General features: G+C 42.8%; 2 protein-coding genes across 3 annotated transcripts; one reads left to right on the forward strand and one right to left on the reverse strand.

The window, feature by feature from the left end:
• Positions 1–166: 166 nt before the first annotated feature.
• On the forward strand, positions 167–16,817 carry LOC127307013 (ADP-ribosylation factor GTPase-activating protein AGD2). Of its 2 annotated transcripts, XM_051337709.2 has the most exons (20): positions 169–328; positions 2,125–2,201; positions 2,544–2,644; positions 2,981–3,051; positions 7,313–7,375; positions 7,722–7,766; positions 7,948–8,013; positions 8,098–8,145; positions 8,233–8,328; positions 8,408–8,449; positions 8,555–8,770; positions 9,202–9,318; positions 9,854–10,063; positions 10,245–10,331; positions 11,482–11,730; positions 12,893–13,014; positions 13,881–13,971; positions 14,833–15,248; positions 15,988–16,092; positions 16,522–16,817. In XM_051337709.2, exons 1-20 carry the CDS (start codon positions 281–283, stop codon positions 16,523–16,525), a joined length of 2,274 nt encoding a protein of 757 aa, XP_051193669.1. In that variant the 5' UTR covers positions 169–280; the 3' UTR covers positions 16,526–16,817. The 2 variants fall into 2 exon arrangements, with proteins under 2 accessions (XP_071678895.1, XP_051193669.1); XM_071822794.1 differs by lacking the exons at positions 15,988–16,092; positions 16,522–16,817 and having other exon boundaries at positions 167–328; positions 14,251–14,922.
• Positions 16,818–18,169: 1,352 nt separating this feature from the next.
• LOC127310252 (beta-galactosidase 1-like) lies at positions 18,170–22,317 on the reverse strand. Its single transcript, XM_051340935.2, has 16 exons — positions 22,131–22,317; positions 21,707–21,802; positions 21,513–21,625; positions 21,362–21,428; positions 21,144–21,236; positions 20,895–21,047; positions 20,719–20,804; positions 20,502–20,607; positions 20,322–20,409; positions 20,125–20,243; positions 19,884–20,048; positions 19,586–19,773; positions 19,302–19,500; positions 19,073–19,186; positions 18,859–18,963; positions 18,170–18,772 (listed from the first exon to the last, which is right to left on the reverse strand). The coding sequence occupies exons 1-16, from the start codon at positions 22,314–22,316 to the stop codon at positions 18,170–18,172; spliced, it is 2,481 nt and encodes an 826-aa protein (XP_051196895.1). The 5' UTR covers position 22,317.
• Positions 22,318–22,626: the final 309 nt, after the last annotated feature.

Below are 22,626 nucleotides of genomic sequence, written 5' to 3' on the forward strand. Positions count from 1 at the left end.
CTGTGCCGTGCCGGGGCCGGGGAGCGGGGCACGTGGGCTGGCACGGCACGGCCCGCCAGTTCACGGGCCGCCTGCGTGCCGGGCCGGGCCAGGCACGTGAAGCTGGGGCCGGGCCAGTGCCGGGCCGTGCCGGCCCGTTGGCCAGGTATGGGCAGAGACAGCAACCGCCCGACCGCACTCCTCTTCCTGTCTTCCACCTCCCGCCCACGCCCACGCACAGATCTCTGGGAGCTTCCTTCCCTTCCACAGCAGCAGCCTGCACTCCACGACCTCAGAAGACATGGCGGCCTTCACCAAGCTCGAGGATTCCCCCATGTTCCGGAAGCAGGTGCCCCCTTCTTCTCTCCCTCCCCGATCGGGGCTCCGGGGTATCTTTTTCGCTTCCCATTGGCCTGGCGAGATCCCGCTTGGCTCTTCCTTTCGCTCGGGCGGATGCGGTAGATTCACGTCATCCGCGTGCTTGGGTTTGAGCTGTATTTCGAGCTCTGATGATTCGTCATGAGCTGGGGCGGATATTATGGGGATTCGGCACCGTCTTTTTTTTTACTCGGAAGATCTCGACTGGATCGCGTGCTTCCGTGGGTGTCCATGGGTTAGGATTAGCAATGCGGGGGCTCTTGAGTGGTTGCTCGATAAGATTCCGTGTTGGATCGAGACAAGTCAGTAGGCTGTTGCTGATTTAGCTGCATGAGTGGATCGCATTCTAGTCTGCTTACCAAGTAGGAGGACTTTGCGTTTCTGTCACCTTTTTGCCCTCCTGGTGCAGCCTGGCAGACAGTGTTTTCTTGGAAAGCTGCTGCACTTTTGTGTCTGGGATCAAACTTTGTTGCTTGTCACGTTCTTCAACGTTAGATCATGTCTGAACAAATTTGTAGGCTCAAGAATTGGGAGGCTTGCTATTGCTGGCCAAATACTACGTATTAATTTGCTAGCTCTGTGATGTTTGAACAAAATTTGTAGGTTCAATGAACAAAATACTCCTTATCTGATAATTTAGTTCGTGAAATTTGCTAGCTCTGTGATGCCTCTCCTTTGATCTGCAATGATGGGTTCGAACTGTTATTGTGCCACCTACCGAGTTAGGATGATTTATTTTCACTTGCTTTATTGAATTATTTACTGTTAGTGGCTTCAATAAATGTTTAATTTGAGCATATCCAAAAGAGCACTCTGTCGCTTAAAACTTCAATGTCACTCTGTGGCTTAAAAGTTAAATTACAACTGTAGAGGAAATCATATATATGCAACTATAGAACTGTTTAATAAATGGGAGGCCACCGCAAAACCTGAATTCATTAAAATAGCACTCTAAAACAACAATCGTTATGTGTAAGCCACTTTGCTTTTGCAAGAACACAAAGTGCGGGCGTCCTATAATATAGTCTAGTCTGTGCTGGTGTCATTTAATCGGTAGACAGTATTTCTTTACTACTATGGCCTGAGCCTCATTTTGATACCATACTTTCACTAATAATATATGAGGCCCGCTGCACTCAAATTTGGGTCATTTAATACTGCACATTGACGTGGTGGGACAAATAGATGTTTACTTGACTGCTAGGTCATCCAGGGACTAGCCGACTGCCCACACGAAATCAACATCTATTCATACCAAGCCCCTTCGTATTGCACGGGGACAAAATTAGTCCCGGAGTAAAGTGGAAGAACAAATGTGTACTTTGCCCTGCAATATCGATGGTGCTTCTCTGAATTATCGAATCGTGCTGTTGGATCAGCATCACCAATTGACAGTGATATATTTATCTGACATATAGGTTTCATCTGTAAGTCAAAATGCCCTTGGTTACAGTTCTTTGGATATATATATATATTCATTGGCTACTTTTACTCCTGATTAAATTCTGTTATAGTTAGTGTGAAAGAAACCACTTTTCTCTAAAATGGCTGTTTTGTAGAAATACTGAGTTCACAAAGATAGTAGTCCACCTTGAATCAAGCCTTTCTGGACATTGGTCTCAATGTTTGAAAATATAAATTGGAGTGCAAAACTCCCTTTCAACTTCTCTCTCGTTTTTGCCCACAGAATTTCCTTTCTTCTTTAAAGGTCAATCAAACTTAGACATAAATTTAAGTTATTTCTGACTTCTTTCTGTTGATCCATAGGTCAATTCTTTGGAACAACTTACCGATGAACTGAAACAACGGTGCTCAAATCTTCATAAAGGGTGTAAAAGATTCATGTACATTTCTCTCCTAACTCCTTTTCCATAACTGTAAATATCTTATGTGTAAATGTAAAGCAGTAGCCTCAAATGTTGCACAAAGGTACTGATTGGTGTTGTAGAATAGAGGAACTATAGCAACCTCTACTGCCTGTAAAAGTATACGCATTAATGAATTCTCTCCTTAAGTCCCACCTTCTGCCCCTTTCTTGCTTTGCTGCTTCTAGCTATATTTGTTGTCATATTACGTATATAATTATTGCAGTTTAAATTGTTTCTAGGATTAAAAGATTAATAAGAAGGCTTATGGTCAAGGTTCTGCTTTAGTATAGCTTTGTTTCCTAATAGCCTTAGTTTCAGGGGATCACTTGATGAAGGATATGCTGGAGATCTACTATTTGCCGACGCCCTAGAAGCATTTGGTGCTGGTCGAGATGACCCTGTTAGTGTTGCCATTGGAGGTTATTTGACAAATCCCTGATGTTTCTTTTGCTTACTTCTACCTGTTTTCTCATCTATATGTACGAAAGCCATTGAGTTTATCCCTCTAAATTATATATTTTGTGCCCCTTTGTTTATTAGTGGTGGGTGCTCTGTATACTCAAATTTACTTTTTTGTTTGTTTTGCGGGTAGTATACTTAATTTACTTAAAGCACAGTTCTTGCAACCGGAGACATGATCGATACCATGCATATTCACGAGTTAGATTCAACAATTTTCCTCAATAAAATGTGATTCCATGTTATCTTTAAGATTTGGGGGGAATCTCAAGTTCCAAATTCTTATTATGTTGCAGGGCCTGTAATGTCCAAGTTCACTACTGCTTTTCGGGAGCTTGGAACATACAAGGAGCTCCTTCGTTCTCAGGTACTACGATCATATAGCATTGACATGTACCATTTCGCTCCATCTGTAGTTCACTTCACCCACAGGAAAATAAGTTACTGGAAAATAATATTGCTGTTACTATTTTCTCAGCTCGCACATCCTGAGCTTATCCATCTGAGTCATGGCATGAGTTGTACCATTCTAGTTTGTACTACCTCCATTCCAAAAAGGAAGGCGTATAAATTTTTCTAAAGGTCAAACAACTTGAAGTTTGACTAAGCTCATAGAAAAAATTATCAATATATATAATAAAAATTAATATCATTAGATGCATCATACAATATACTTTCATATCATGTGTGTTAGGTCTCATAAATGTTAATAGTTTATTGTACAAGTTTAATCAAAGTTTACACCATTTGACTTTGGAAAAAAATATACGTCTTCTTTTTCGGAATGGAGGTAGCATTTACCTCTGCAGTACCTATCCTTTCCTTTTATTTTCAGATTTGAATCTGCAGTCCAAAATTATTACAATTTGTCACCTGCGGTGCAATGTTTGGCATACTTGAGGGGGTGTTCGGTTTCTAGCCACACTTTGCCAAGCCTAAGTTTGGCAGTTTAGTATGTGTTTGGTTATTTCCACACTTTAGCAGTGCCACACTTTATTATCCATATGGTCCACCTGTCGTAGAGTGAACTTTGTGCTAACTTCTCACACACTTGTCAAACTTAGTATTGGCAAAGTCTGGCTATGAACCAAACCATCTACAGACGGGGTAGTTAGTAAAGCCTGTAGGTGGAGCAGATTGAAAGCAGAGGTGGTCAAATGTTACATATTTAACATAAGAGTGAGTATTGGCAACAACAACAGCAACAGCAACATCAAAGCCTTTTTCCCAAGCAAGTTGGGGTAGGCTAGATATGAAGCCCAACAGAAGAAATAACCAAAACAAGGAGAAAGAAAAGAAAAAAGCGAGTAAGTAAGGTTCCGGCACATGGATCGCTGATCTCCATGCAGGCCTATCAAGAGCCAAGATTCTAGGTACATTCCAATCCCTCAAGTCTCTTTTTATCGCCTCCACCCACGTCAACCTTGGTCGTCCTCTACCCCTTCTAGTCTCCTCCATACTCTTTAGAATTCCACTGAGCTTCTGGATATGCCCAAACCACCTTAGTCGGTGTTGGACTAGCTCCTCGTCGATCGGTGCCACCCTATACTATCGCGAAATACCTCGTTCCTAATCCGGTCCTTTCTTGCATGTCCGCACATCCATCGTAACATGCGCATCTCAGCAACACTCATTTCTTGGATATGTTGTCTTTTAGTGGGCCAACATTCTGCCCCATAAAGCATCGCCGGTCTAACCACCGTCCTATAGAACTTACCTTTTAGCTTTTGTGGGACCTTCTTGTCACATAGGATACCAGATGCTTGCCGCCACTTCATCCACCCTGCCTTCATCCTGTGGAAAACATCCTCGTTGATATCACCATTGCTTTGCAACATTGATCCCAAGTAACGGAAGGTGTCCCTCTTGGGCACTATCTTTCCTTCTAAACTGACATCTCCGTCTTCGCCACCAACACCACTAAAGTTGCATCGCATGTACTCACTCTTGGTCCTGCCAAGTCTAAACCCCTTTGACTCCAAAGCTCTAACTTCCTATTCATGCCGGCCCTAGTTTCATCTACTAACACCACATTATCAGCAAAGAACATACACCAAGGAATATCTCCTTGTATATCCTTGGTCACCTCATCCATCGCCAAGGAAAACATGTATGGGCTCAAGGCTGACCCTTGATGTAGTCCTATCGTGATTGGGAAGGTATCGGTCTCACTATCACCGGCGCCAACACTTGGCACAACACGACCGTACATATCTCTGATGAGAGTAATGTACTTTGTTGGAACTTTGTGTTTCTCCAGCACCCACCACATGACCGTCCTTGGTATCTTGTCAGACGCCTTCTCCAAGTCGATGAAGACCATATGTAGGTCCTTCTTCTGCTCCCTATATCTCTCCATAGGTTGGCGAAGTAATAAAATCGCCTTGATCTCCCGGGCATAAAACCGAACTGGTTTTTAGTGACATTCGTCACTCTCCTCAAGCGATGCTCCATGATTCTCTCCCAAAGTTTCATAGTATGGCTCATAAGCTTAATCCCTCGGTAGTTAATACAACTTTGAATATCTCCTTTATTCTTGAAGATAGGTACTAATATGCTTTTTCTCCACTCTTCAGGCATCTTGTTTGACCGAAGAATGTGGTTGAAAAGCTTAGTTAGCCATACTATTGCCACGTCTCCAAGGCTTCTCCACACCTCAATTGGAACATCATCAGGGCCAAGGGCTTTTCCTCCTTTCATCCTTTTGAGGGCCTCGTTAACCTCAAGCTTTTGGATCCTCCGCACAAAATGCCTATTGGTGTGATCAAAGGAGTCATCTAGCTTGGGCATAGTGCCCTCATTCCCATCATTGAATAACCCATCAAAGTACTCCCTCCATCTATTCTTGATCTCTTCATATTTCACTAAAAGTCGATTAGCCTCGTCCTTGATGCATTTCACTTTGTTGAGGTCCCTCGTCTTCCTCTCATGAATTTTCGCCATCTTATAGATATCCTTCTTGCCTTCCTTTGTACCTAGTCTACCATATATAGCTCCTCATGGGCCCGCCCCCTTACTCCACTCACAACTCACCTTGCATTCTTCGTGGCCTCTTTGAACTTCACCATGTTGCTTGTGCTTCTATCGTGGTGCCAACTCTTAGCGCTTATGTCTAGCCCAACTTGTGGGGCATAAGCACTGACAACATTCCCAACAACTAGCTTGACTAGGATGATCCTATCCCCCTTTCTCAGAACATCCACTACTCCATCCTTAAAGCTCTTATTTATGAGGATTCCTACGCCGTTCGTAGTACCTACTGAACCTGAATACCAAAGCTTGAAGCCGGTATTCTCGACTTCCCTCGCCTTCTGACCCGCCCATCTAGTCTCTGGGACACAAAGGATATTTACACGCCTCCTGATCGCAGCATCCACTAATTCCCATAGCTTCCCGGTCAAGGATCCTACATTCCAACTACCCACCCGCAACCTATTTGCCTCGGCTAGCTTCCTGGCCCTTCGCATCTGTCAAGAGAGATGCAAAGACCCTTGCTCACTTAACACTACATCTGGGCGAAGATGTAGCACGCCACTAAGGCGGTGGCGGTCTGGCCCTTGCTCATTTAACACCACATCCGGGTTCCGATATGGCGCGCCACTAAGGCGGTGGCGGCCCAGCCCTTGCTCATTTAACACCACACCCGGGTTCCGATATGGCGTGTCGCTGAGAGGGTTACGGCCCAACGAAATTCTATTGGGTTTCATATCCATAGGAGTGGCTGGTTTTTACGTTTGCTCGCCAAGCCTATCACAACCTTCCTGCTTTACCCGGGCTTGGGACCGGCTATTCCTAAAAGGCATAGGCGGAGTTAAACGTGAGCATTGGCAAAACCATGAAAATATAGTTACCAGCCAAGGATATCTAAATTTGTGAAGGTTTGTACATCTTTTAGTTGCAAGAAATAGAACATTGGAAGGAAATGCCAAAAGGGTCTTTGAGTCAATCTTCTCTTCCATTATGTTTATAATGTCAAGTGTATTATTGCATACTGTGTAGGGTTTGCGTGTCTTGTAATATATGCCCTGTGGGCCTCATATTGATACAATAATCTCTGTTCTTTCAGTCAGAAGGTTCTCCATTCTTCTCTGAAAAAACAGAAGTTATCTTGTCAGATATGAACTGTTTTACCATTACCAACGAGTAAATTGTAGAACACCCCTGGTTGTAGGGTCGCAATTGCAGGCCGAACAGCTAAATGGTGAAGGTTGGCCACAGAATCGTTCAAACACATCAGCATTTGTACTCAATTATAGAGCCTTAACTAGTTTGTAAGTTCCAAGGAATCCTTTTGGAATGATAAATATACATCAGTAGAAGCGCTAGGTTGTCTCTAAGTAGGCCTCTAGGGTCTTTAATCAGTTGAAAAAAGCTTTTGGAAGATGTTTTCATATACTTGGCATTGATGCACCTGCATACATCCAGAACCTGAATTATGTGTTGAAAGAGGATATTCTTGGTCCGGTAACGAAGTCTCCATTTGGGCTCACAAAACCTTCATGTACGGATTTATGGGAAACTGGCAAATTTTATTTGTTTTTAAGTAGTAATAAAATAACAATACTAATTTACTATAGTGAATATCAGAATATCTGTAACATCCTTACCACTCTGTTCCCTCCAAACAGGTTGAGCATATGCTCAGTGAACGTTTAACGCAATTTATTAACGAGGATCTGCATGATGCAAAGGTGACCCCCCCCCCCCCCCCCCCCTCTTTGCAACCAAAATATTGTATTATTCTTCACTGACCCACACTTGCATGTTCCTCTTTTTCATGCCTTAATAATTGCTCCTTGAGCCCAAACTTCAATAACTAAATAAATCTGACAACAACAACAACCAAGCCTTTCAGTCCCAAACAAGTTGGGGTAGGCTCTAAATAAATCTGACATGGTTTTAAAATTATTTTCAATGCTTGATGCTCCCTTGACTATGCTTGCCCTACTGTCCTAATTGACTGTCTTGATTTTGATGTAGTTAATTAACACATGGGTTAAGTTAATATTATGTGCTAACATTTCAGCCTATATATAGGACTGTCGACAGCGTTTGGATAAGGCTACAGTGGGCTATGATCAGGTAATGTCTTGACTTCTAGCTATGTCATTGCTTACTTTTCTTCTTTATTTCTTCCTGTTGGCATGTGGTGCACCACAAATAAAGCAGCAATTCAGCCCATTCCTAAGTAACATTTTCTTTAATATTCTAAATTTATACAATTTGTGCCCTACTTAATGTCGTATCTCTATCTTGCTTCCAGGCACGTGAAAAATTTGTGTCAGTGCGGAAAGGGACTAGAGCAGAAGTAGTGACAGGACTTGAAGAGGTAAACTATGACAACTTTTTTCATAGTCAAATATAATTGCAGATTTGCAGTGTGCATCCCAGCTCCTTAATCCCATGTTTACAGGATTTACACAATGGCAAGTCAGCTTTCGAAAGATCCCGCTTTAACTTAGTATGTATCATCATTTTTTCTTCTTTCTAGCATTGCTATGAAATCATATAACACGCCAATGATCCTCCTGCAATGTAAGGAATTCAGGTGCACGCCCTTGCAAACATTGAAGCAAAGAAGAAGTACGAGTTCTTGGAATCAATAAGTGCGGTGATGGATGCCCATCTGAGATATTTTAAGCAGGCATGGATACTCTCTACAGTTTAAGCGATTATCGTTGTTTTGTTGCTTGAGACCTTCTTGATTATCTTCTTTGTTCTAGGGATTTGAACTACTGAGCCAAATGGAACCATTCATTCACCAGGTTCAGTAATTGTTCCTTATATTGGTTTTAATCGATAATGTTCATTCTAATAACCGTTATCCATAAGTTACCGATGAATGTGCTAACAGTAATGTCTTAATGCAGGTTCTAACATATGCACAACAATCAAAGGAAATGGCTATGAACGAGCAAGATAAACTTGCAAAGAGAATTCAAGAGTTTAGAACTCAAGAAGAAATAGCAAATTTGAGAATGGCTAGTAATGTAAACACATCTACTAGTGGTGATGGTATCCATGTTGTTGGTCTTCAATCCTATAAAAAGATTGAAGCCTTGATGCAGTCAACTGCCAATGGCCAGGTAAGTAATTGTTCATTGCTTCCCCACGTAATGCTTTGAAGAGAACCTATCGCCAATAGATAGTATGATGTAATGTGTCCAAATTGCCGGCAACCTTTCTTTCTAATATGGTGCTTGATTTGTATATGCACTTGTTCCTGAAAGAGGGATCTGACAAGATATAACTATGATGTTGGGTTCAAAATCTAGTACTGTATTCCTATGTTATCCTTCTCTTCTTTTTTTTCTCGAGAAAAGGCAAGAGGATTGCGTCTTGTTTCATTGAAAAGTGGAGAGTATTTACAAGCCTAGAGACACTGGATATAACACACGTAACACACGTAAATCTAGTACTGTATTCCTAGAGAGGCTGTATTCCTCTGTTATCTTCTTATTGTAATTAACTAGGCTCCATGTTCATTCTATTTTAACTCATATTTATTTTGTACCAGGTTCAAATAATTAAACAAGGTTATCTCTTTAAGCGTTCTGAAAATTTACGAGGAGAGTGGAAGCGGAGGTATTTTGTTCTTGACAGTCATGGGACTCTGTATTACTATGGGAACAAGGTAAATAAACAATCGGTATGCAATCTTAATTAGCAGTTATACATTTATAGTTTGGCGATCTCCTGAGCTTTTTAATTTTGCTTGCATGAGTTTGTAAACTTGTATTTTGTAGGAATTTATGTTTCGTCTTATTCATGCAGTCATATTTGTGTAAAACATTGATATTTGTAATGAATGTTATGTTTTTATAGTAGCTTATATCCTTGCTCCTGGTTTTCATCGCACTTATATACTCTGCTACTTTTCTCTTCCAGCAATTAGAATGGTCTATTTGGTTATGTTTAGTTATTAATCTTTCTCTATGGGAGGATTCAGACTGATGTATATCTTTTTTCCATCAAGTGGATTGATTTCCTGAGGGCCATGTTGCTATAGTAAAATGCTCTGAAAAGTTTCTGCGCAATTGGTGATTATAGTGAAGATGTGATAGATTGTTTAAGTGTGGTGTTTAAAGTTATGCCATAGATTTGTTTTATAATTTACTCTAAGGAGGCATACATTGTTTATTTTACATTTACCTTTTGTTCTTTGGAAGCAAGGGGTGGCATCACAGCAAACAACTGAAGGGACTGGTGTTTTTAGTCGTTTCAAATTCTTAAATCAGAAAGCTTCATCTCAGGGAGATGATCCTCTTTCATGTCGTACAATTAATCTCAGAACTTCAACAATTAAGATGGATGCAGAAGAAAATGATTTAAGATTTTGCTTCAGAGTAATCTCTCCCATGAAGGCATACACTTTACAGGTAATTGTAACCCCCTCAGATGTTGAACATTCTGTTAGAGCCCATATTTTAAATTTGATTGAAAACACATTTCTGAAGGTCTGAAGAAAAACACGTTGTTATGATAAACTATTTTTTGAACAGTGATACCATAGATTTCTTGATAATTGATACTAAGAGGTTCTAACTTTGTTGATGGCAGGCGGAGACAGAGGCTGACCAAAAGGACTGGATCGAAAAAATAACAGGAGTTATTGCATCACTGCTGAATTCGCCGCTCCCACCGCAGGTTTGCTCCATTTTCTTCTCTTTTGTTACATTATACAGAAACACTCCGCTGTTTAGTAGAAGTAAAACTGCTGAGATATCTAATTGCAGCATCTGTTTTTCATAATCGTGTTATAAGTTAATAGTGCTTGGCCTGCCATAAGATTGTCTTGATTTTAGTGTATTATTACATGCATGTGATTTTTTTTGTAGGAGAGTAAATTACATAAAACCACTACATCTGGGGTAACCTTCAAACACAACTAACTACTCCTACCACTTGTTAAAATTGCTGCTAAAGAACACGACTCTTGTGACAGGATTGATAAATAAGGCTGATGATCGGGCCTGCATGTCAGAGCTGGGCGTAGCTTAGCTCATGTGGACTCTATGTTGAGATGGATTTGGGGCCTACTTGTCATCTTTCATTTTCTTCTCAGCCTTTCTTGTTCCCGCTTCTCAGCCTTTCTTGTTCCCGCTTCTCAGCCTCTGACCTCTCTCTCCCACACGTCCTTGCCAGCGTTCTGGCCATGCCAAAGCCACTCCACTCTGACCACCACATCTTCCGATGATCTCCGTTGAGTGGTAGGACGATTCCCTGTGTATATTCTCTCTCTCCTTCACCCCCAACACTGCTACCCTTGACAAATTCAATGATTCCATGGCTGCAGCCTTGCTCCCTTATTTGCACATACAACGTTTAGGGATCCAGCGAGCTCCACCTTTGCTTCCCCATCTTCCAGGACTGGCCATGTATCGGTCACGCTGCCACAAGAGGCATTCGGTCGGGCTTGGGTTGAGTCAAATCAACCACACCTCGGTTGCAGTGCCACCTCTCCATTGGGTGTGTGGCACGCCTGTGAGCCACATGAGGTCTGACATGTGCGCATGACATGTCAGATTTACTTTTGATGCATTAATAGAAAGAAGGTTATGTATAAGTCTGAAACCGGACCAACACCACATCATACAGCTCAACCCACGTAAGCTAAGTGCTTGAGGGGATCAAAGAGTGTAGGTCAAAACCACTGAACCCAATCATCAGCCTTATATGTCACAATCTGCCCCAAGAGTAGAAGGCTGTCCCAAATGTGGTGTTTTTATGTAATTTATTCTTTTAAGTTAGTAGTACTGTTCAATACTGATTTTATCCTGATTTCATCTCATTTCAGCTGCCATATGGAAATCTAGCGGCAGAAAGTCATAGTTCTGCAAGTTCCGCTGACCTTGCATCTCTTGAAGAGAGTAAAAGTTCAGAGGCACAGAATGATGCACTTAACCATCTCAGGACTATCCCTGGAAATGACTGTTGTGCAGAATGCCGTGCTCCCGATCCTGATTGGGCATCTCTAAACTTGGGTATTCTGATTTGTATTCAGTGCTCTGGGGCTCACAGGAATCTTGGAGTCCATATTTCGAAGGTGCAATATCCTAATCTATATTTAGCTCTGTATTTATGTTACTTAGTGATTACATTGGGTTGGTCCTGTCTTTCACTAAAGTTTGTTTATGAAATGATTGGAAACATTAACTTAGTGTTAGCGGTAGTGTAAAGCTGTAAAAGTAGGAGCATATTACTGTCCAATCTCCAGATGCCACCAGTTGACAGTCGTTGTGGAAGATGATTGGCAGAACTCGTGTTAACTATGCCTTTCCTTTTGCTGCAATGGTAGTACTTGGTATCCTTTGCAAAGTATCTTTGTGGTGTAAAGAAAACTACATATGCTAGATCTGAACTAAAGGATCTAGATTCTTGCTGGCCACCAGAACATAAAGCAATGATCTGCCTCTTTTCCTTGTTTCATCTGGTGTTCTCCATCAATCGTTACCTTCATGCAGTTACGAACAAATCGCCACGCCTTTACCGGAAAGGCTCACATACCAGAAGCCATAGCCCATAGACCTGACTTAGGTGGAAATTCGCATCCGTAGCTCTTGTAATGTTTTACTTTGGGGAGTAGTCCACATGCTGCTTGTGGGCTTGAAGCCTTGCCCCCTAAGCAAACCACTTTGTAAATCATAATTCTCTTTCTTCTAATTAAAAGGCAGTGCCCCTGTTAGTTTCTCGTTTCTCTCTCTAATTATGTCTATACCATTCCATTGGCACTTACCCTAGCACCACCATCATCCACCATTATGCAGTAATCAACCTATGAATCTACTGTTTTCATCATGGTTTTCATCATTATCTATACTGATTGAATTGGAAGAACTCGTGCTCTTTTCACTGTGATGGATGATTATGAGATGGAGAATGCAACTAGGCATTGCCAGTTGCAATTAAACGAGAGAGATTATGTACAACGACCGGACGGTGGTCTTTTGCACAGGATACATGCATGTAGTTCCAAGCTATACTTCTGATTTGTGCAATTTAGTATTGGGAACATCCTAGGACTACACTTTAAGATCTCTACGTTGTTGGTCTAGCTCTACCCTTCAATTGTATTTGGTATTTCTTTTGCCATATATACTACCTTGTGGGCTTTTGGTACATAGTTTTTTTTTTTTTTTTGCTTTTAAGATTATAAATTAGCGGGGTTAATATTTCAACAGTTCAGCTTATCGTCTTACTTGATGTAGGTTCGATCCTTGAGATTAGATGTGAAAGTATGGGAGCCAGTAATTATTGATTTGTTTCGTGCACTTGGAAATGATTACAATAATTCCATTTGGGAAGCTCTGCTTCCGAAAGAAGATCAAGGGTATGTTGATATATCTTGTCTTACATTTATTTTAAGCATTTCTCATCCTAGCCACACCTCCATCTTCAAGCTTTTGTAGATTGACTAATATCCCAGCCGACCAATTTGGGCTAACATGGATCATGTGTACACTGTACAGATAATTTATACTTCTACATGTATGTTGATGAATTTTGCAAATATTTGAGCTCTCTGGAAGACTGGGACTCTTTTATATACAGAATGAACTCGGGCTTGAATTTCTATTGAATTTTAAGTGTGCACTGAAATTCGTTATAGGTGGGGGTACTCAAGGCATTAGCTAGGTTACCCCAGTATACTGTGGAGTTGCATTATCAGTATCCTGATATGCATCTGGTGCTGATACAAATGGAGAAGTATCAGAATAATTTTGGGTGAGGGAAAGCTCTTGATTGGAAATATCAGTATTATCCATTGTAGATAGAAGCCAATAGTGGAGCAGAGTTGCAGAGGTGCTGGTGCTTTATGAGTCGATGAGTTGCAACTTGTCACTGGGGTACCAACAAGCAGACAAATCGTGACTAGTCGCAACTCATGCTAGACAAGTTGATATAGTTGAGATGGAAAATACTAAGTACCTACGGAGGTAGTAGTTACTAGTTACTTGTCTGGGGGCAATAAGATTACTTCGTTCCTCATCTGTGGCCTGTGGGTTTGAGTTTTGTTAGTTTCTTATTCTAATTTTCTACCAAGTAGATGGAAAATGACTCTTTGAATCTAATACTACATCAAATATATTTCTATATGATACGAGTGCTGGCAACTTTGCTCTTTTCTCCAGTGATCCTGTCTAATTTAATTTTTGACATTGACAGTCTGCGTAATATTAATTTGTATCTATGCAGAATGGATGAGTCAAATAGTGCTATCCTGTTCATGGAAAAGCCTAAACCTACTGATGCTTTCTCAATAAAAGAAAGGTTCATACAATCAAAGGTAAGCTCTTCTGTGCTGTCTTTAGTACTAAGCCTAGTGTCATATTCTCAAAGATTATTGTATGGCCAGCCATGCATTTACTGATTGAAGTTTCCAAAAGGCAATATTTCTGCATTTATGAGCATGACACTAGTGGTTGTTATTCTGATGTAGTATATGTTATCCAGTATTTTTGTTGGAAAGCCTAGCAGTCTGATGTGCTAGCATAAGATTTAATATCCACGACAATTCCACATCCAGATCAATCCTGCTATTAAATTTGACATCCTGTGTTTGCAGAATGTAGTTAGCAACCGTTTGTAGAGTAGACCATGGGGATCCTCTATGATGCAAGTATGTAATCTTTGGGCATTCCTTAAAGTTGGAGGCAAAGTTCAGTCGGCGACCTGATTCCTGGCACTTCAGTTACTTATCATCCCGGCAAAAGAAGGCCACATTTGAATTCCAGCTGGGCTACCACCCGATCTGGGTGACCCTCTTACCTTTTGGAGGCTGGTTCTTCCTGCTTGGGTAGGAGGACCACTAAATTAAGACCTGTTTATAAATCTGAATTCTTAACTGCGCTGTAGGGGAGAGATAACCTGCATGTATAATACATAAACAAAAATTGATGGATCGCTGATGACTTGCCTGTTTGACTGATAATCTTTCTGTTGATATTTACAACTTGCATTATTAGTCTAACGGCTGACTATAGACTTCAATCTTTCATAGAGATACAGTGAAGTAATGCTGACCTTTTAGGAGAGATAGTATTTAGCTCCATGTATGGATTATGATATGATATAGACTATTTCACTATGTTGTTGTTCCTTCAGCAGTGTTCATTCTGTAATTCATTCTTGTAAATGCTCTATGCAGTATGTGGACAAACTTCTTATTGCCAAAGATGCCAATGAAATTACTATTGGTATACTGGAAGCTATAAGGACAAATGATGTGAGAGCAGTGTATCGTATTCTTGTGTTGGCCGATGCGAGTCCTAACATGACATATGATGACTTAAACAACGACGTTAACCATGTTCTGCCAGTTACAGACAAGAGATTATTTGATCCAGCCTCTTGCGAGAGAATAGAGGATTCTGGGAAACCGGAAGGTTGTCTGCAAGGCTGCTCTTTATTGCACATAGCATGTCAATGTGACCATCCTTTAGTAGTGGAGCTTCTGCTACTTTTTGGCGCGGATATTAATAAGCAGGACTTCCATGGACGGACACCATTGCACCATTGCGTCCAAAAGAGTAATGACGCTCTTACTAAACATCTTCTGAAGAGGTAAGGTTGAGTTCCTGCTGTATAGTCTATGCTTAGTTATATTCCAATATATTCAGCGCCTCGAGATGTAATGCTTGCTCGTGCCAATTCATAAGTACACTGTTTCCACTTAAATATGTTGTATTTATTTCAGGGTTAAAGTGCATTCATTGATTTCTTTACAAGAAGACTGTACTTGTTTCTCTCAAAAAAGACTACTTGTCCTTTTGGGAGAATACGTTCGCTAAATTTTATCATTTTAACTAAAATATTTAAAACAAATGTGAGTGGTATGTTTGTCACATACATGGATTCATTTACGTATCATCCCATGTCCAGGTCCACCGATCACTGTAAAAAGCAACCATGAAGGCTTGTGTGTCATTTTTACTCTAAAGATGGCATATATGCAAGCTTCGTAAATCAATATGCCCACTCATACCAATATAGTGGCCACCATAGCCTCCAGTAGATCAGGTCAGGTCACTGTGAATGTGTATAGTGGTTTTACTTGCTTCTTGGGTTTGATTGGCGCCTCTTCCAGATCATTATACGATACATTTCAGTAATCTAGTACCAATCATGGAAATGCAGTATATGCAGAAGACATTCTATTTTGTTTCTTTATTTTAGTACTATGATGTACCTAATATTGTGAATATTCTCTTATTTGCCTCTGGAGAACATGAAAATAATAAATATTCTCCCAGATCATTTTTGTTTTAGTACTTCTCTTTTAACCAAGTCCCCTTCTTCACAGGGGTGCAAGAACAACAATCAAAGACGGTGGGGGGCTGACTGCTTTGGAGAGAAGAATGGAGCTAGGAGCAATAACAGATGAAGAATTGTTCATATTATTTGTGAGGTACGATCAATAGCAGGGCTAATTTTTTTACACAAGTATTTGAACCATTTTGGCGATTTACTTTTTCTAGAACTCCCAATAATTTATATTTTAGTCTCTTGGGAGTGAACATACATTTATTTTGGGAAAGTTGGAGATCAAACATAGGCAATTAAACCCTGAACCAACATTTGCCTACACAAAATTAAGATGATCGTTTATTGGTTTAAAAAAAGAGCAATTAATTTGTACTACTATAGTTTTCTCATAGTTGTTATTGTTGTAAATCATCCCCTATGGGAAATTAGGATTGATGGCATGCACTACCTTAGTGTGAGACAATTCCACATCAACTGAACCAGTTCGCATATATTGTTTGCATCACTAATTGATTTTACTTTCATTAACTTGGTTGAATAACATCTGAATCTGAAAACAAAACATGTGCAGGTGATATTGCTGAACAATACTTAGGTTGTACTGTTGTAGCCTTAGCAAGCAAAGCTTGCTTGTATCTGAAAGCGTCTATTTTAGCGTCTTTTACACTTGTACATCTGAAGATAAGACAAACTCACTGGAGATTACTGAATCTGAAGCAAAACGCTCTGTTGTACAACAACTATAGGCTAGTAAAACATACATTATTACATTTATTTATTCAAATAGTCTCTGGGTTTGTATTTCTTTTGTGAAGCATATCATACCATATATACATTTGAGCAATTTTCAAATCCATTTTTTGTGGCCGTCTACTGTTTTGCTATCGTGCTTGTTGTACATCCTATAATATATTTGCGCTTCATGAGCTGTTTTGCGATCGTATTTGCTATTCTAAATACTAGTGATTAGTTCTTTGCCACTGCTCTTAACAACATGTTAATCATCTAGGAAGGGACCAACCAATTTAGAGCAACTCTAACATTGCCTGTAAATGCTGGAACTGAATTTTTCCGGCGGATTTACGGATTCAGGCCAAACGCCGCGTAGAATAGAGCCTGAACTTGCGGCCTGGCCCAAAAAGATCCTCGGGGGCTCGAGAAACTCCGCGCGCGGCCCTTATTTATATAGGCCGTGTAGGGGAGCTCGGTTCCAAAACCCTTAGCCGCTCCGCCGTCTTCTGCCCCGTGACTGATGAGAAATCTGAGTGTTGCCGCATTTGCGCATCCGCGAGCTTTAGGCTGCTGGATTGGCGGCGGGGGGATTGGCGGCGGCAACTCGCCACCGTGCCACCTTGTCTTCCGCTCAGAGGCGAAGCGGAAGAAGTGGAACCACTCCGAGGGCGCGCGGAAGCAGAGCGCGCGGCGGTGGATGAACTGGGGCCTGACGCCTCCGGGGAAGCTCGCCCGCTACGCCAATAGCGGCGAGGGCTCTTCCTCTGGAGGGTCACGCCGGACCCTGGCGCCGCCCATCGACAATAGCAAGGAGGAGGAGGAGGAGGGGGCGCCTTCAATTCCGGCGACTACGTCCTCAACAACGACGAGGAGGCGACGGTGATCCAGCAGGTCGCCGTCATTTCAAAGGCGGAGGCGCATGTGCGCGCGTACGAGGCTGCGTAGAGGGAGGCTGTCGTCCGCTGCGTCAAGAAGGAGATCGTCGACCTCGACGCCGAGTAGGCGCGAGCAGTTCCTGCCTCGCCGTCGCCCGCCTCCCCGTCCTCCGCTGCGCCGTGCCTAGAGGCATCGGTAAGTATCCCAAAGCTGAATTTTGTTCATCGTTAGGTCGCGCGGCAGAGGAACTACCTATATTTGATCTTTATTTTGCGATTGACATGTAAATTATGTATGTATGAACTACGAATTTCATCGCCGAACTTGTTGGCGATGAAAAATTCTCCCTGTAAATTTAAATATCAAGTTTTTCGGTTTCGATTACGGGTTCTGTTCTGCGCCACCTCTGAATTCGCTCCAAAAAGTTTTTCGGGAGACTAAACTTATACTTTTCAGTTCGCGTGTTTACGGGCTCTGTTTAGTGGACAGAAATATGTAAGAACTCGCTATGCAATCGAGACTGATCTTCTAATCATAGTTTTAGAGTTCGAGTGAAAACTAAGGCCTGGCTATCGGTATATAATTTCCTAACTAATATCTGGGCTGCTCAACTAGCATGTAGCCTGGACGGTGAGCACGCCGGATCCCTCACTGCCAGCAGAGTCCAATTCGTCAGTATAGTGCACGGTGCACGACTCCTTTCCAATGCATGCCGCCGACAGCGCCTCCATGGCTGGCTTGGACTCGTAGCCTCCCTCGTACGCGCCACACTGGCCCTTGGCCACACCGAAGCTCGTGACGTCGATGCTGGAGATGGTCCCACCGTTCGCGCACGCCAATGTGATGCTGTCGCCCTTCTCTGCATTGATGCACACCGACCCGACGACCACCGTCCTGAAGTTCACTTTGGTCGGGTCGCCACCGGCCTCCTCGAACAGCACGATGGTGTTGAGCCCTCGAGCGTTGAGGAAGGACCGCGGGACGTGGTAGAACTGCTGGCCGATCTCGTGGCAGCCGGTGAGGCACTTCTCCTGGTTGTCCCAGGTCTTGTACGCCCCTCTGTAGTCGCAGCGGTGGCAGCCGTCCATGTTGCCCGCGATGTAGCTTGGCCAGTAGCGCCCCAGGTTGCGGCCGTTCACGTACACCACGCCCTTGTTCAGGCCAGCCAGGTCCACCACCACGGCATCCTCACCATCAGGAGCGTGGAAGAAAGCCTACAGAAAAAGATAAATCAAAATTTACTCACTATTTTTAAAACAAATTATCTCATGAAAAGTTTGTATGTTTTCCAAAGTAGTACCTTGTACCAGCTGAAGGGCCTGTTGACTGGGACGGCGGGGTGGCAGCTCCACTCGAGGTCAGGCTTGTCCAGATGGATTTGGATGCTCTCACCATACAAGCCAGTCTAAAACACAGGGATTTATAAGGAGTTTCGTCAATTACTATGAGGTTAGAGATCATCAGTGATTAAACTAACTAAAGCACATAACATGATCTACACTATCTTGTAGTACCTCGTAAGTCCAGGTGCTGTGGGAAAGATCAATGGCGCTGTTGTCGGGACGAACCAGCTTAACCGGCCCACCGACAATACCAGCGGGCATCAGCTCGAAGGAGGCTCCATAGTTCTGTTTTAGCATAGGAAAATTATCAAGCATACATGGCTGAAACAGCAGAGATGCAAAAAAAAAAAAAAAAAAAAAAAAAGATACTGGATCTTTTTAGGTTTGTGAAAACCAAAACCTTGAGGCCGACGGTAGCACTGAGGAGGGAGATGTAGTTTTTGCCGGCTCTCATTGTCACAGGAGCCTGGAACTGGAAGATATATGGCCCATTCACGGAGTGCTTGTAACCAGCGAGCTCCCCGTTGACAAATGCATAGAGCTCATGGCCGGTGGTGTTCACATACAACGTGAACTCCTCTTCCGCACCACTGGTCAGACTGCATTTCAAAGTTTAGGTTTCAGGTTTAGTGACAATATTGACACAAGATGCTACATACAGAGCTATGATATTTGCCGAGATACCTTGTCTTGTACCACAGGTAGTCGCTCTTATCAGCTCCTGTAACAATCTGTTCCAAGAGCTCATTTCTTCTGAAGGAGCCGCTACGATCGGTGCAGAAAGGCTTCAAGAGTTCAGGAAGCCAGAACCACTTCAAACCCTGGGTCGCCTCACTTTCTTTCTTCACCATCACAGATGTCTGTGTCTTAACCTGCTCATCGAGTCATTGTTCCAATAGAAAACAATCAGTACCGATCAGGACTACCTTATACTAGATTGCTCGATATAAAAAACCCAATATATGGTAGTAGAGGAAGCTACCTTAGCGGTGTTGTATGCGACAGTCTTGCAGTCAGGCAGAACACTGACGGACCATGCTGGTACCTGGTAAGTAGACCCTTCAAAGGTCACATTAAGATCCTCGTTGTCATGGCTGTTGCTGATGAAGCAGGCAGACGAGCCATCGTCCAAGGTGTACTTTGTCGCCTACATTGACCAGAAGAGTAAACCACAACATAGCATGCCTGACCGTAAAGGAAAAAAAACAAAGCTAGAATCATACTTTGACTTTGTCGTCGAAGCTGGTTTCGTTTTGCTGGCCGTAGACGAGATGCTTCTCCATGGAAGTCAGCATAGCATGAAGCTGCTTTAAGTGGCCATATTTAGGTTGCCTAATGTTACCTGTCAGAGTGAAATTGATTAGATCTGAATACTGACTGCAATGCATGCCTGAAGCAAACCTTCTGAAAGCAAGCTTACCATACTCATCCAAAGGTGCATCGTAATCATAGGAAGTTGTGATGTATGGACCTCCAGTAGTACGGCCAAAGTTCGTCCCGCCATGATACTGCAGATCAACGTTGCGGTGGGGAACTAATTAACATGCAACAATCATTCGCCTAAGTTGAAATAAGAGTACAATCACTGAGAGGAGAATACCATGTAATAGTTCTGAACTGATCCACGGTTTTGGAAGAACATGGCGACCGAGTAAGCAAGATCCTCAGCGGGCCTATGATAATCTGGCTTGTCCCAGGCTTTGAACCTAATGACATATTGAAGTTATCGTCGGCTAAGCCTACTTGGTGAGAGTTAAGTAGTCTCATTCTTGCTGTACCTAGATGACAAAGTGAATATGCTGAGAAAGTAGTCTTACCATCCAGTCCAGTTCTCCGTCCATATCTTAGGCATGTTTTCTTTGGGCTTGAAGTTGTGGCAGTAGAAACCATTGCAAGTTTCGAGCTGATGATCGAAGGCGACAAATATAAAACATATGGTTCATTCAAACGAACACATCACTTGTTCATGTGAAATTTGGAGAGGGGGCCTTACCACATTGGGTGGGAGGTCGTTGGACTGCTGGCACATGATCCACGGCACGCCGACGTTCTGGTTGTTGGCCATCTCCGCGCACCAGTGGATGTACTTGGTGGCGGATTGCTGGTCGGGCAAGCCACTCTGAATGTTCCCGTACTCGTTCTCGATCTGCGACGGAGGAGCGAGTGTGTTGACATTAGAGTTAGAAAGCTCGTCATTCCAGATTTTAGGAATATCCTGTACATTTGGTCGACTTTGCTTTACCTGAGCGAGAATGATGGGGCCTCCCTGCCCAGCGAACATGTTGGCGTCCTTCATCTTGTTCACTATCAGCTTGGTGAAAGTCTCCATCTCGCGCTGTTGAACACGTAATAATACACAAAATCAATATAGTTCAGTTTGAATCACAGGTACTTTATGCCAGATGGATTTAGAGAGATGCATATAATCAGCACGGATCAAGAACTGGAATGGAGTAGTACCTCGAAAGGCTGGTTGTGAAGTCTGAACTGCATGTCAGGGATGTCACGCAGCCAAGCAGGCAGTCCTCTGGAAAAACAGGAAATGAAAACACACAAGTTAGTGCTTGATTTAACAATAAAATTGCAGTGCCAACGTACAGAGTGTACATACCCGTAATTCCATTCGCCACAGATGTAGGGGCCAATGCGAAGGATGGCGTACATGCCGGCCTTCTGGACCTCACTGAAGAACCTTATGATGTCGTAGTTTCCCGCGAAGTTGTACTGAAGTTAGTTTAGAGAAAATAACGTTAGCCATGAACCGATGCAGCATGATCTCTATATCGTGATGTTTACGGTACGAACCTCACGAGGGCGTGGCTCATGGCCATTCCAGAAGACGTAGGTCTCGATCGTGTTGAGACCTCCGTCCTTGGCCTTCTGGATCAGATCGGGCCACATCTGCACGACAAAGAAACAGTAGCAAATCAACAACGTTGCATCAGTTAGCTCTTAAGAACTTAAGAACGTTAAGGGTTTGTTCACTTCTAGTTTATGTATTTCAGAAGAATGCATGGGATTATCCGAGATCCCAAAAGACTCGAATGGTGCGTTTGTCATGATCCTAAGACCCCCCACAAACCACCACAAACCTTCTTGTTTTTTTTGTCTAGATTAAAAACTTCCCGCAATACTGGTGAAATGGAGAGATTTACTAAATCCCTTTCCATCCCTAAACCCCTAGGGGTGGAAATATTCTAGAGCTAACAGAAGTTGCCCGTGTACTCACCTCGGGCGTGCTCCTCGGGTAGTGGATGGAGCCGGAGAGGATGATGCGGCGCTCGCCGTCGATGACGAGGGCACGGTCGTCGTACGAGACCTTGGTGCAGCTCGCGCCGGGGAAGCTGCAGACGGCGGAGAGAACCAGCACCGTCAGCGCCAGCGCCGCGCGCGCTATTGAGGTAGAGGTCCGCATCTTCTCGCTTGTGGAAGGAAAGCAGAAGGTGTTGTTGGTGCAACGCAGAGCGCAGGGGACGCTGCTATTTATGCATGAAAACCATCGCCCGTACGTATATGTTGGATAAGGTTTTACTACGTATTTTTTGCTAGTTAGGTTTGATCTTTCGTGGTTAATTCGTTATCTTGTCAGGCAGTTTTGATTCACTATACGGCAGGTAGGCATGATAATACTTGATGGCGGCGGCAAAATCTCCCACGAGATTGTTGGTTTTGGATTGGACGTATGGTTGGGTTGATCGTCAACGGGACTGATCCAGCGCGCCAAC

This window comes from Lolium perenne, chromosome 6, assembly GCF_019359855.2.
Source record: "Lolium perenne isolate Kyuss_39 chromosome 6, Kyuss_2.0, whole genome shotgun sequence".
Classification (NCBI taxonomy): domain Eukaryota; kingdom Viridiplantae; phylum Streptophyta; class Magnoliopsida; order Poales; family Poaceae; genus Lolium; species Lolium perenne.